This window comes from Salvia hispanica, chromosome 4, assembly GCF_029641045.1.
Source record: "Salvia hispanica isolate PSC_SH4W2 chromosome 4, Shi_PSC_v1, whole genome shotgun sequence".
Classification (NCBI taxonomy): Eukaryota; Viridiplantae; Streptophyta; class Magnoliopsida; order Lamiales; family Lamiaceae; genus Salvia; species Salvia hispanica.
The window spans coordinates 37,032,060-37,047,116 of record NC_142695.1 but is presented as its reverse complement, the minus strand read 5'-3'; the positions used below and the strand labels follow the sequence as shown (position 1 = coordinate 37,047,116).

General features: G+C 38.9%; 2 protein-coding genes across 2 annotated transcripts; both read right to left on the bottom strand.

Annotated features, from left to right (window-relative positions):
- Window positions 1-739: 739 nt before the first annotated feature.
- On the bottom strand, window positions 740-3,500 carry DRS1 (DROUGHT SENSITIVE 1). Its single transcript, XM_048090093.2, has 5 exons — window positions 3,212-3,500; window positions 2,300-2,930; window positions 1,497-1,903; window positions 1,277-1,375; window positions 740-1,117 (listed from the first exon to the last, which is right to left on the bottom strand). Exons 1-5 carry the CDS (start codon window positions 3,352-3,354, stop codon window positions 904-906), a joined length of 1,494 nt encoding a protein of 497 aa, XP_047946050.1. The 5' UTR covers window positions 3,355-3,500; the 3' UTR covers window positions 740-903.
- A 767-nt stretch (window positions 3,501-4,267) lies between these two features.
- LOC125191683 (ATPase 8, plasma membrane-type-like) lies at window positions 4,268-8,702 on the bottom strand. Its single transcript, XM_048089088.2, has 11 exons — window positions 8,505-8,702; window positions 8,215-8,433; window positions 7,826-7,963; window positions 7,435-7,749; window positions 6,924-7,370; window positions 6,735-6,857; window positions 6,549-6,653; window positions 5,926-6,229; window positions 4,945-5,633; window positions 4,710-4,868; window positions 4,268-4,628 (listed from the first exon to the last, which is right to left on the bottom strand). Exons 1-11 carry the CDS (start codon window positions 8,535-8,537, stop codon window positions 4,548-4,550), a joined length of 2,613 nt encoding a protein of 870 aa, XP_047945045.1. The 5' UTR covers window positions 8,538-8,702; the 3' UTR covers window positions 4,268-4,547.
- Window positions 8,703-15,057: the final 6,355 nt, after the last annotated feature.

Below are 15,057 nucleotides of genomic sequence, written 5' to 3'. Positions count from 1 at the left end.
AAAGAATTATATAAAAAATGAAAATAAAAATCACTGAAATGAAAACATGACCACTATTTTATGAGACAAATGAGTATGTGATTGCATAATTTACCTTAATTATATAATAATAGTAAAGGGCATAAATAGTCACATCATTTATGAGTGTTTTCATAAATATAATATCTCAACCATCATCTTTAAGGAATTCATTGTTACATTTTCATCTAAATTTTACAACTACCAATGTTCCTTGATTAGATTTGTGTCGTATATTTCTATACTCACGATTTTATTGAACTACTCACGCTCATTCTTATCATATCTCTTAGGAATCTCACATTGGCTCTTAAAATGCTCGAACTCATCAAAATATCAACATTTAACCTGGTTTATATCCCTTTTTGGATTGATTCTTTCCATTAAATTTTGTTCATACACAACTTTTTTTCTCTTTGATCTGCATCTATGTTGTGTACTTAGTGGCGAGGTAGAAAATCTTGATTTTGTTCGTCAACAACTCATGCTTTGTCATTTTAAAATAGTGAATTGACAGAACACCACACAACGGTTTTGTTTTTCCTGACATTTATCTGAAGCAAATTATATAGTCCAAAATATTTCTGCTACCGCGCCTGACTGCGAATTGGTGCGAAACTGAAATATGGATAACATTAATAATTTCCTATTTTTTATAGTAATCTTTATGGAGTCCAAAATAAATATATTATTTTATAATCCAATTGGACCAGAGAACATATGAGGGGAAAAATACTTTTCTATCGTTCATCACCAAACAAATTGCATTACAGTTACAACAAGAACCGTGAATAGTTAGTAATATCCTCTAGCAAAACTATTTCCTCATCACAACAAACATTGGTTGATGCACAACCTCGTTTCTTCTCACACGTAAACATCTTGTTATGGCTGAGTCCAAATGTAAACCTGACCTCCACTTGTGGCACTTGCAAGCACACCCACGTTGTACGGATGTGGATCAAACCGGCATGGAATTGCCGACAAGATATCACTTTGTAAGGTTGACACAAGTCTTCCCTCGTCAACAGAAATTACATCTACCCCTCTCTTCATGTTACCAATGTAGATCGACGAGTCGTCCCAACCCCATATGCCTCTGTGCATTCGAGAGAAGAATCAACATAGAGTTCTCGGGTGGTAAACATGCAGCGGTTTGTGAGTGTAATTTTTTTGGAATAATTGTCATGTTTTTGGAAATAATACAACAACTGGAAAAGGAAAGTGAACTATATTTTGAAACCCTTTATTTTCATACCTGAATGTGGATATCCATCTGCCTGTTTGGTTGTAATGGTGTACCATAGAAGTGCTCTCGTAATTAGCTCCACTTGTCAAACCAACCTTGTCATCATAACTGCAAGAGCGGATAAGAAAAACATTGTTTCGACAAAATAGCTTCCAGACCAAAAGAAATAACTAAGCCCAGAACAGAAAGTAACATATACAACTGCACAATGTGGAAGCCAAAAACACACCTTGTAGTTGCTAGAAACTTCCCAGAAGGTGAGAAGTAAGCAGAATGTACAGCTCTTTTGTGCTTAACGATCTTAAGCGGGGTTGTTTTATCTTTTTTCATGAGTCTCAGATCCCAAATACAAGCAGTTCCGTCAGTGGAACTTGTAGCCATCATATTCTCAGTATCCGAGTTGAAATCTATGGTGTTGATTCTAGCTTCATGTAAATCACACGATAAAGAAGATTTTCCTGTTCTCACATCCCACTTATTGAACCCTCCCTTGCCCTCGCTAAAGTATAAGGAGTTTATGTCATGGGGACTCAGTGCAATAGAGTATACACAATACTCACTGTGGTATATCATATCAAACACCCCTTTCTCCACATCCATCATCCTGATAAACCCTTCATAGCATGAGCTATACATCTGCATAAACAATGAGAGGAATGTTTTCCCTTCAAAATTGCATTACAACAATGATATAAAATACAAGTAAGACTACAAAATGAAGACGATGCAGTAGCCAACACATGTATTCCCATCATGATAATCTCAATACCAAATTAGATCTTAATCATCCAGAAAATATACTATACTATTTTATGTATTCAGTGATTATCAGAAAACCATTTTAGCCAGAGTTAACAGCTAAAATCAGGTTCAAAACAAATATTCAGTCTGATTCCCAGTCAAAGGACTTAATCTACAAGGGCATCCCATCACCATTCAATTTATGGCAATCCTAAGTACTAAAATTACCAAAAATTAACTCACAGTTGATTCTTCAAATGCAATAAATAAAAAACAAGTACACAAACTTACCTTTGATACAGAAAACGGATCTATCACAATTCCAGAAACTGGCCCAGCATGTGGGTGGTACAAATAAATTCCATGACCATCCTCATCCTTGCCATTAACATGCCAAAACCCAATATCTCCAAATTTGTTGCCAACAGCAACCATCTGCATGTCTCGAGTAGGAAAAAACCTCAAACTCATAATTCTCCCGGGAACCACTCGTGCTATGTTCTCCACTTTCAATTCCAACTCCTCCACATGACCCCACGATTTCTTTCCAATTTTAAAAGATTTGCAGCCTTCAATAACATCAACAGAATCACTTGAAATCAAACCATTCCCATTCAGAAGGACATTCTCGGAACATCCCTTAACAAGTTCTGAGAGTTTGTTTTCCAATCCATCCTCACCACAAAATGAATCGTGCATCCTAATTGGTCCCTCCTTTCGAGGGGATACATTGGGTACAGAGTTGGAATTCATGGTTCGTGATTTGTTAATCTGCTTGTCGATGACACCATCATCGTCAAGACCATTCGCTGTAGAGGCTTCAGGCGGCACCCCGCGTGCCCTAAGCGACCGGCGCAATACTAAAGGGGTTTCAATTTTGGGCTTCTTCACGGAACCAGGTTTATACGACTTGATCTCACCGCTGCGATATCATAGATTCATTCGTCAAGGAAGGGCAGAAAACCAAAATTAACCACGAAAATTAATTCTTTTTTTTCTTCTTCTTTGATAGTATCATAGATTCATAACGAGTAAGCAAACACGCGCAAGGAAACATTTTTTTCTTAAATCTGAGATATTCTATCAGGCAAATCATCAAACAGGTAATCCGCCATCAAATTATTTCACAATAAACTCTGTAAACACATCAATTTTTGGGGGAAACGCAACGACGAAACAGAAGGACGTAGGGAGGAAAAGAACCTGGTGCGTTTGGCAGAGGCGGAGGCGGCAGAGAGGTTGTTGAGCTTGGAGTGGACCTTGAGCGCGGCCAACATTTGATTATTTCGCTGAATGTTTTCCAGCCTCCGCCGCTCATAGTCTGTCATTTTCCCCTTGCTTCCCATAGCGAAAGACGGAGTATCTGTCGACGGTTACTGCATTCAAATTAATGCTTACTGCTGTGGGCGGCGGGTGTCAAATCAAGCGGGCGGGAGATTACGAATTGGCGCCAAACTGCAATATGGATGACGTGGCGTGTCCGTGGCCGTATTTCTCTTTCTAGAACCTCGTTTACTATTTTCATTTTGATTTTTTTTCTTTTTTTGTTTTTAAATGATACAAAAATATACGGTTTCCACTAGTTTAAATCTTTGTTATGTAATTTTTAATGCCTATGAATATCATCAATTTTGTTCTCAAAACTTCTCCTGCAATTACATGTTTTCATTTTAATTTGTCCCAATCAAAATATTCATTATCAAAAATAAAAATATCTTTATCTTTACCTATTATTTTTTATTTTATTTTCTATGCTTAACACATAAAATTAAATTACATACGCATAAGGAAGGGGTCATCTAATCATTCTATTATTTATTACAGACTCTTATATATTAATCCGTTGATATAACTTCACACACGTCTAAAATGACCCCTCGATAGTAAGTGTAAACTTGGCGAATCTGATCGTGACAAAAATAAATAAACCATAACAAATGTCACCATACATTTTACGGTAAAACTGTTGAAATTAAAAATAAATATGTAATTAGTTGATATTGTTTTCCTTTATTAGGTAGTGTTTAGCATTTTATTTGTTTGAATTTGTGCCTATATATAAGGTCTTTTTTGTATTTTGCAATTAACTTTTGGCAAAATGTAGTCAATAAAGAAAATTCCCTCTTTTTCCTTTCCTGTCGTGTCTCTCATTAGTGTGGTTTAGGAGCAGTTTCTCCTTCCTCCTTCCATGGAGGTTTCTCCATTTCAATTCAAATATTCATTTTCAACAAAAACAAATAGTTATCAAACACTAATGCATGAAGGAAATTTGCGACCTTTATATATAAAAGCATCAACGATGATGGCAAAACTTGTCTGAAAGCTCGTAGGACGATGAAAACTTAAATACAAGTATGTAGTTTGCGTAATACAAATGTTAAAAAAACTCAAATTTACTAATTATTATCTACTCTTTGAGAATCACATTTTCCCTCAAAACTTAAATTTAAATTTTTGTGAAAACTATGATTTTGTTACCATTTTCCCTCAACTTGTTGTTCAATATTAAGTGTCATCTCCCAAAATATTTGTCTGCTCATCAGAAGTCAGAGGCGGAGAGGCGGTCGGTGAGGGAGCACCGCGCGTCCTTGTCAGCGTCACCGTACTTCTTCTTCGTTGTCTACATTAACAATGAAGAAAAGAAAAATCAATTTAACTTCACTCAAATTTCGACAAGGCAAGTGAAGAAGAATGCAAATACCTTATTGTCTTCAATTGCAAATCGAATGATGAATTTGAGTATGTCAAGAGGGAAATAGGTGACAATGCTGTACACCCAAATCGCTCCGGCCCATCCCCATCCGATGGCTTTCATCCTCGCAAAATCCCAATTTGCATACACCGCAATCACCGTTGCTAACTGAAACTCAACAGATTTAATTAAATATCAAAAAACCAATCTCCAAAATCTAAAATAATGTGACTAACTCACTCACCAGTTGAGCTAACACAAACGCACTCATTAGCAAGACGCCCGGTCGTTCCACGAACGACCAGCTTCGTGACCTCGTCACGAAGATGAGGGCCTGACTAATGATGCTGACTTGCAAGTAGAGTGCGGCAGTGAGCTCATCCGTCGTCCCTCTGATCGACCTAACACCGAAAATTTTTGAAAAGTAGTCGGTGTACGCAGCGAGGTAGAAGAAGACGACGGTCATGACGGCCATGTAGGTGCCAAGGACGATGCCAGTGGCGAAGATCTCGTTGAGCTTCCACGAGTCGGGGAGTGGGGAAGGCTTGACTCTGTCTTTGGAGATGGTCATGATGGTGCCGTCGTTTAGGAGGGCGATGACGAGGACCATGAAGGGGGAGAAGTCGAATTTCCAGATGAGGGCGATGAGCATGAATCCGAGGACGATGCGGATTGTGATGGAGACGGCGTAGATGGTGTAGTTTTTCATCCTTTGGAAGATTGCGCGGCTTGTAAGCACGGCGCTCACGATCACGCTCAACCCTGCCTCCGTCAGCACAATGTCCGATGCGCCACGAGCAGCGTCCGTTGCGTCTGCTACGGCTATGCCTATATCTGCCTTCTTCAGCGCCGGTGCGTCGTTCACACCATCTCCGGTCATGCCGCATATGTGATTTCTCTCTTGTAGCCTCTTCACAATTTCATATTTGTGCTCTACATAAGAGAGACATCATGATGGTGTTAATTAAGTGGACTGTCATCGATACCAAACCAATCTTAAACTGTCGAACAACATCACTATAAGATAACTTGAAAACTTGAAGTTCATTATAATGAACCAATAACAAATTTATAATGAACTTCAGATTTTTAAATTATGTCAGATGACGTCATTGTTTTTATATCTCTAAATTCCTTATAATGAACTATAGATAAAGTTGTAATGAATTCCGCATTGTTTTATCATTAGTAACCTATATATGCCATACATGATAGCGAAAATTACCGGGAAAGACTCCAGCAAAGCCGTCGGCCTTCTCAATGAGCTCATCAACGGACATCGAGGACCCGTCTTCTCCGTGCCCGAGCAGAGAAGAAGATGGATACATGTTGGTGCCCATGCCAAGCCGACGGCCCGTCTCCTTGCCGATGGCTAGCTGATCCCCGGTGATCATCTTCACACTCACGCCAAGTTGAATAGCTCTTCTAATCGTCTCTGCACTGTCGTGCCTTGGAGGGTCGAATAATGGTAGCAACCCTACAAACTCCCAAGCTCTACCCCTGCCTTCTTTCGTCCTCTCCGGCACACTCTGAATATGCATCATCCAATTTAATTACTACTATCTACTCCCTCTGTTCTTGATTAAGAGTCACACTTTTGACCGGGCACGAGTTTTAAGAAATGTAAAGAAAAGTTGGTTAAAAAAGTTAGTGGAATGTGGACCCATTTTTTTACTATTGGTTTTATAATAAAATATGAGTAAATTGAGTTGGTGGAATGTGGGACCTACTTACTATTTATGGTAAAAATGAAGTGTGTCTTTTAATTGGAGACAGACCGAAATGGAAAAGTGTGACTCTTAATCGGGAACGGAGGGAGTATTAATTAAATAAGGTGTAGTAGCTTACTTGTCGTGCAACGCCAAGAGAGCGAAGGCCGCGATTCGCAAAGTTTTCGATGATCATTTGAGCCTTGTACAACGCTTCTCCGTTCAATCCACATAGTTCAATAATCTGTTAGAGCGAATTGTAGTATTATTCATACCAAACTCATAGTACAAAATAGTAGTAATAAAGTAGAAGATTGGTGTTTACTTGCTCAGGAGCGCCTTTGCTGGAGCGGTGCCAGTTGCCGTTGGAGTCGTAATAGGTGATGGCAGTCCGCTTCTCAACGGGATTGAACGGAAAGAAATGCACCTCCGTAATGCCAGCCCTTGCCTGAAAAACGATCTCATCGGGAGCTGTAAGGCTACAACAATTGTGATTTCAAATTAGGATGCTTACCTCTTTAGGATCTTTGAGCATGTTGACAATGCAAGCATCGATAGCGTCCTGATTCTCAACCCTGGAGGCTCGAGCAGCGAGCAAGAGGAGGCCTTCACCGTCCAAGTCAGCCGGAAAGACCTCAATTAGAGATTTATCCACAGTGAGCTTGTTGAGAGTGAGAGTTCCGGTTTTGTCGCTGCAGAGCACGTCCATTCCGGCCATCTCCTCGATCGCGGTCATCCTCTTCGTGATGGCCCCTTGCTCAGACAGCCGGTGGGACCCGATCGCCATTGTAACCGACAAAACAGTTGGCATGGCGATCGGAATCCCACCAATCAACAACACCAACAGATTGTCGATCCCTTGCCTATACGTCCTCTTTTGAATAGGGTACATCACTATGATCTCGATCAGCATTCCCAAACCAATCGAGCAGATGCAGAAGTTGCCGATCGAAGTCAACACCTAATCAACAAGCACAAAGTAGAGCTGTCGAATTGGGTAAAAAATTCTTTGATTTTTCATTTACCTGTTGGAAATGTCCGACATTGTTGGTGCTATCGACGAGATGCGCGGCTTTTCCGAAGAAGGAGTTGATGCCGGTGGCAATAACGATGGCCTCGATTTCGCCTTGCTTGCACGTGGAGCCGGAGTACACCTGATCGCCGGGATTCTTTGTCACGGGCAGGGACTCGCCGGTGAGAGCTGACTGATCAATCTTGAGAGGGTCACCTTCCAAGAGACGAGCGTCGGCCGGGATGATATCGCCGAGCTTGACGCTGATCAGGTCTCCGGGAACTAGAATGGATGCTTCCTCCTCACTCCATTTTCCATCTCTTAATACCTTTTTTTTCCAACATCATCATATACATATTGTTATATTAGGAACCATTAAATTAGATGTGGTGAATAAAATGTACCTTGGTTTTGGGAGCAAGGCCGGCCATGAGGGCGGCTGCAGCGTTTCCGGCACTGTTTTCTTCGATGAAACTAATCGTGGAGTTGATAATTAGCAGCACCGTGATGCCAACGAAATCCGGCCAATCCGGAGGTTTGCCCTAAATCAATCAAATAACATTCATTGTTTAAAAAACGACTGGGAGCAAAAGCACCTTTTGCTTTGCATTCAGCCACAGCAGAGGATCCAAATCCTTAAAAAACACATGTGATGTGACAACAACAATAGGGTTTCATCTTCCATAATAACATGGGCATAACATAAAATGAATTGAAAAATGTCATATTGTTTTGTGAAATAGTGAGGAATGTGCAAGAATGAGACAATAAGAAAAGGGATAATTAGTAATACCCCTCCATTTGCCAATATAATGGCCATTATAGCAGCACACTCCATAACCCATGATAGAGGATTCCACATGAATCCCAAAAACTTGAAAAGTTTGCTTTCATTCTTCTCCTCAAGTTTATTGGCGCCAAAAGCTTCAAGCCTCTTTGCAGCTTCTGCAGACGTCAAACCCTCCCTCGAACATTTCAGGTGCCCGAAAACTTCATCAATGGGGATGTCCACCTGTTTTTGAGGTTATGAGTAAAAGAAATTTTTCTAAAAATATATCTATATATATGTGTGGAGGTACTTACAAGGTCGACATCTTGAATATTGATGGCGCCCATGGATATTATCTTGAAGGAAACGAGGAGAGGTCGGTTGGGGAAGAAAGATCAAGAGCATTCAATACTCTTCTCTCTAATCTTCCCTGCAAAAACGAAGGTTGTTTTCACACGAAAGGATTAATGATATGTTTGTGCCTCCCATGCAAAAATATAACCTCAAAAAAGAGGAGATGAGAGGGAGACTCTAGCTCGGTCTTAGTTGCCACATCTTCTCTTTATATATGCCTAATTTCAGCTGTTGCTTCACCTCTCTACATTCCCGCTCCTTTCATTTTCTTTTTTTGGTAATACCATTGTGTCAACACGCCAACAACTCAACCATTTCCACCTCTACATTTAATAAACAACTTTTAAATTAAGTATGCATCTACAAAAAATTAACAAATACTACTAACATATGTATATCAAATATAATAACTTAAATACGTAGAAATAATTTTTAAAAATCCATCATAATCTTATAACCTAGTCATATTTCTCACCCACGTAAATGTGAGAGTGAGAAATCAATCTTTGTGCTATATATGTCGTATGTTGTAGTTTTTGACAATAACGTTTTGTCTGTACATGTGAGGTTCACTAAAGAATTTGTTACAATGTAAACAACAAGAGAAAAAATTGTTCCAATCCACTTTTACTGCAAAAATAAGTAATTTTATGCATTATAAGAGTATATGTTTATGCATTTATAAGATATTTTTTCTAACATTTAAATATATATAATAAACAAACATGTCTAAGCATAATAGACTGGCTGTGAATACCGTTCACATTAGGTAACACAGTCAATTCTTTGTTGAAGTAAAACTTTATTTCACAACTAGGCATTGGCTACCTAATTATGAAAGGTTGCAGTGATAGTCTACAAGTTTATTTATCTTAGAAACTAAGCTGGTGTGATATAACACTAAATGGATCTTACATCGAGATAAGTCTTTTTTGGTCATTTACTGAAAGACGGGATCTCAGTGATTGTGTTTTTCAATCATTATTGGCATCACATTGAGCAAACGATATTGGTTCTTTCACTGCCTTGATATATCTAATGGTGTGAGTCTTTCGTTATACCCGATAATCCTGATATGTTGGATGGTGATAATTAATGTCTAGTGATGCTAGTATTGTTATTGCAATAAGTAACGTGCTAGGAGATTCCAGTTTGATAATATCCTCAAGATGTGTTCAGAAAATGTTGAAATTATTTCCATAAATAATAAATTAAGTAATTGAACTAGAACATTCTTGGAAAATTAAAAAGGAAATAATAAATAGCAGACTTTGATTAATTAATGGATATTTAAATATTTAACAAAGAAAATAATAATTTAAAGAGGAAAATATGTATTACTCGTAATTTGACATTGGACGTGCAGTCAAATTAATTTGTTGTAGTGGCTGATAATAATGTTATGTTTGGACTTGAATTAAATTATGGCTTAATTTAATTTAATTAGTAAAAGTCAAACAAGTTTGGCTCAACTCCAACCTCCTTGGATCTCTAATCTGATCCATAATAACTCTATACAAAGGAGACTAGACATAAGATAGATGACTTAACCTCTTAATAATTTTCATGCACCCCTCTTAGGACTGGACATCACACCACTTTTTTCTTCATCTTTTAATCAAGAGACATCACATGCAACCCTTCATCTCTTCACATTCTCTTCTCTTAACTATTCGTGGGTCCCACTATTTAATTTCTTCAGTTAAAAATTGCAACTATTAAAAAATATTTCATTTAAAATATTTAATTATATATACCAAAAATTAAAATTTCTAAAAATTATAATTTTCATAATTAACATAATTAAAATCCTAGAAAAATTAAATTAATACATAGTTTAATCCTAGAAATTAAAAAATTACATAGTTAAAATCCTAAAAAATTACTCTGTTGATGGTTGTGGAGGTTGTTGTGGCGGCATAAACGAAATGTCGTCATCGAGGGAGTCTTATTTGAGCCTTGAGAAGTTGAATTCCATGGTAATATGCTCTCAATTAGAACGATGTCAAACAGGCGAAATCGACTGTTGTAGAATTGAAGAACAAGGACATTAAACTTGCGGATAGCCCCCCCCCCCTTTGGGTGGGGGTCGTGTGGCTTGGTTGGCCTCATCCCTTGTAACGACCCACCCATCTAGGGTATAATAAATGCGGCGATCGTTAACTAGGCGGACTTAAATGCATCAAAGATCATAAGCTAGGGTTTCATTTAAAAAGAGATTTAACCAAAACATTTAATGAACAATTAAATAGGAAAAGAATAATGCCTTAGCAAAGAAATCCAACAAAAGGCTATCGCAATAAATGCTTATCAACGTTTCCAAAATATTCTCAACTGTTCCATATCCAAAATATTCCCACGAAATAAAAGTATTCAACCCAACCAAAAGATCACAAGTTTTTATAATATAGCGGAAGCGATCAAGAGAGAAGTGAAGCTATGTATGGAGACACAACGACACTTAAAGTTCCAACAGATCATGTTATTATTTCCTACTCAACACCGCCGCCCGCTCGTCACCGCTCAACCTGCACATAGGGAAAACACATGCAGGGTTGAGTACTATAATCATACTCAGTGGACTCATTGCCGAAAACAGTTTTATCACAAATATAGTTATCATGCCATTTTAAAGTGTCCATCGGGGTTTTATCTTTAGAAAGGCCCGAGGCACCACAATATATTCTTTATCAAATATCACGGTCGCGCAACCATTTTTCACATCGACGTTTACCATATCCTCATTCTACATGACAAGGAATGCGGCCGCAATCTAGGTCACTAGACCGGCCAACCCGTACGCTGACACTCGGTCTAACATTGGTGTACACTAACCCAAGTAGAGTTTGCGGCTCTACAAGGATCCGAATTCGATTAAATCAATAGTGGCATAGCCACGAGGGATAGGCACGACAAAACAAATCAAGGCATGATAACACATATCTCATTCTCATCAATATCAGTTTAGGACAATGTCCTTATTTTAAAAGAAAGCCCACCTCGTCGGCTTAGCTCGAAAGTGTTCTCTTCTCCTCGTTTATCACGCTGAGAGCGCGAAGTATCACCTTTAAATTAGGCGTATCATAAATCAGTTTCAATCATTGATTTCAAATCATGCATGTTCCCATGGTTCCCTTTTTCCCCTCGATAAATCTTTAATATCATCATCCAAAAACAAGGTATGATTAGCCTATCATTTTTATTCAAATAACAACTCCAAATTCACCATTAAATCGTATCACGCATGAGTGCTCTACACACACAACACACGCACACGAACACCACACATGTGCACGCCGACCGAGGCGTGCACACGCACACACACACTCACACATGTATCCCAAAATTCACCGATTAATTTCCCATTCACTCGATCTATATGCATGTGGACTCAAGAACACCGATTAATCAGTAGAAGAAGAGGAGATCAAAATTAAAGTACCTTTTCCAAAAGAACGAACGGTAGAAACAAATTATAGCCTTGATTCTTCAATAAACTCTTGAATTTCAACTTGAATTCTTCTCAATTGATGAAGAAATCTTGGAGAAAAGATGAAGAAAATTTGGAGAGAGTGGGGGAGAGAGATTTCGAAAATATGGAGGAGCGGGGCGGCGGTTTCTATTGATTTAGGTTTAGGATTTCTCTCCTATTTATAGAGGTTAAGATATACTCCAACAATTAAATCATAAAAGATTTGGAGTAGATTTGTTTGTTGGAGTAGCCGAAAATTGTAGAGAAATAGTAGGGAATTTCGAATTCTAGGCTATTAAATTAACCTATGATTTAAATTCAAATATTTCACGGAGTAGAATAATATATCACGGAGCAGAATAAATAATTAAATCCTCTCCAAATAAAAGCAAATAGGCGTGTAGTTCAAATCTTCAAAAGGGATTTAAATTTCAAATCCTAATTTAATTAGGATATGACAATATCTTCTTAGATATGGCAAGATATGGTAAGATATTCTAGCATATTTATATTTATTCATGGAAGAGAATAAATAAGGGATCAAATAATATAATAAACAATTCCTTCTTCTCCAATATATGAGATTTTCGAAAATCTCAAGAAAAATCAAAGGGTGGAGTTTCGAAAATTCCAAGATGGAATTAAAGTATATTCGGACTTTGGATTTAATTTGGATAATCATCCCAAACAAATAATTAAATCCAAGAAAAAATAGGATTTCTTCTCCAAATAATAATAAGAGGGATCGAATAATTCCACATGATTAAATAATGCTCCTATTTAATTCTCACTCATCCCTTAGGAAAATAATTCACCACAATTATATTACTCCGCATCAAATATTCACACCAAATCAATCATCTCTTCACTTTCACTTCATTTTCTCAACGCATTGACCTTTCAACGGCCACGTCATATTTTCCACATCTTTGACTATTCAATAGCCACGTCATAATTTCAACAAGTTGACTATTCAATTCAATCTCAATTCTCATATGCAATTAGGTCACAAAGACACCATGCAATTAATTACTCATCAACTAATCCATATATCATAGCATTTAAGGCATTTAATGCAAAAATTTTATAACCCGAAAATTAGGGTTTGAAAAAGTGGGACGTTACATTCCACCACCCTTAAAAGAAATTTCGTCCCGAAATTTGGTACCTCATGGAAAAAGTTCCGGGTACAGTTCCATCATCTTGTCTTCAAGCTCCCACGTGGCTTCTTCGTATTCGTGGTTCCTCCATAGTACTTTCACGCTAGCGATGGATTTATTTCTCAAATTCTGAACCTTTCGGTCCAAGATCATTTGGGGTCTCTCTTCGTAACTCAAGTCGGAATTCAACGCGACTTCTTCGTAGTGAATCACGCGCTTCGGATCGAACACATATTTTCGCAACTGCGATACATGAAAGACGTTGTGCACATTTCCAAGACTTGGCGGTAGCGCCAATCGATAGGCTACAGGTCCTATTCCTTCTAGAATTTCGTAAGGCCCGATAAAACGTGGTTTCAATTTTCCTTTAACACCAAAACGTGTTATCCCTTTGGACGGGGACACTTTCTGAAAAACCTTATCACCGGCTTGAAATTGTAAGTCGGTTCGTCGGACGTCAGCGTATGACTTTTGTCTGTCCTGGGCTTCCTTTATTCTCACACGAATTTGTCGAACGATTTCAACCATCTCTTCTACCGCATCGGGTCCTAGCACCCGTCGCTCTCCAACTTCATCCCAGTAGAGCGACGATCTACATTTTCTTCCGTATAAGGCTTCATATGGCGCCATGTTGATTGTTGCTTGGAAGCTGTTATTGTAAGCAAATTCGATCAACGGTAGTGCGGTCTCCCAACTTCCGCCTCGGTCGAGCACTACGGCTCGTAGCATATCCTCGAGAGTTTGTATCGTCCTCTCGGATTGTTCATCGGACTGTGGGTGAAACGCCGTGCTAAAGTTCAATCTTGTTCCAAGCTCGCGCTGTAGACTAATCCAAAATTTCGATGTGAACTTCGGGTCACGATCGGACGTAATTGTCACTAGGACTCCGTGCAATCGCACGATCTCCTTTATGTAAATCCGAGCCAGCTTGCTCGATCCATGGGTTACCGGAATCGGTATGAAATGCGCACTCTTGGTAAGTCGATATATAATCACCCAGATTGCGGTGTTCCCACTTAGGATCTTCGGCAAGGCCGTCACAAAATCCATGGCGATGTGCTCCCATTTCCACTCGGGTATCTCCAATGGTTGTAATTTTCCATGTGGTCGTTGATGTAATGCCTTCACCTGTTGGCAGGCTAAGCAACGTTCCACAAATGCTGCGATATCTCTCTTCATGCCATTCCACCAAAAGGACTTTTTCAAGTCTTGGTACATCTTCGTGCTTCCAGGGTGGGCAGTGTATGGAGTTTCATGAGCTTCGCCCATGATCTCGTTCTTAAGTTCCTCGTTGTTTGGCACGCACAACCTTCCTTCAAAGGTGAGGGCATTGTCGGACTCCTCACTAAATTTTCCGGATTCACCGGTTCTCACTTCAATTCGGATTTCCTCTAATTCTGCATCCATCCGTTGCGCTGCAACGATTCTCGTTTTCAGATCTGGTTTAACCACCAAAGTGGCAATTCGCCCTTCCACTGTTTCGGGTGCTCTTATCACTTCTAATCGCATTTTGCTAAATTCTCGTATCAAGCTCTCTTCTTCCGTCAGAAAGGTAGCTATTTGCGAATGATCTCTACGGCTCAAAGCATCTGCCACCACATTTGCTTTGTCGGGGTGGTAGTTGATGCCACAATCGTAGTCCTTCACTAGTTCGAGCCATCTTCGTTGTCGCATATTCAAGTCTCTCTGCTCGAAGAAATACTTTAAGCTCTTGTGGTCCGTAAAGATTTCACATCTAACTCCGTAGAGATGATGCCTCCAAATCTTTAGGGCATGTACCACTAACTCCAAATCGTGCATTGGGTAATTCAACTCGTGTGGTTTCAATTGTCGTGACGCGTAGGCGATCACCTTGTTGTTTTGCATCAACACGCATCCTAG

Bases quoted from the DNA above. Each gene is read 5' to 3' on its own strand.
- DRS1 (XM_048090093.2), bottom strand. From the start codon at position 3,354: ATGGGAAGCAAGGGGAAAATGACAGACTATGAGCGGCGGAGGCTGGAA. The intron at 1,904-2,299 runs GTAAGTTTGTGT...TTGTTTATGCAG, and splicing joins ATCCGTTTTCTGTATCAAAG to ATGTATAGCTCATGCTATGA. The intron at 1,376-1,496 runs GTGTGTTTTTGG...CCGCTCTTGCAG, and splicing joins AAGTTTCTAGCAACTACAAG to TTATGATGACAAGGTTGGTT.
- LOC125191683 (XM_048089088.2), bottom strand. From the start codon at position 8,537: ATGGGCGCCATCAATATTCAAGATGTCGACCTT. The intron at 7,964-8,214 runs GTATTACTAATT...TGATTGATTTAG, and splicing joins TTATATTGGCAAATGGAGGG to GGCAAACCTCCGGATTGGCC. The intron at 7,750-7,825 runs GTACATTTTATT...TGGAAAAAAAAG, and splicing joins GCCTTGCTCCCAAAACCAAG to GTATTAAGAGATGGAAAATG.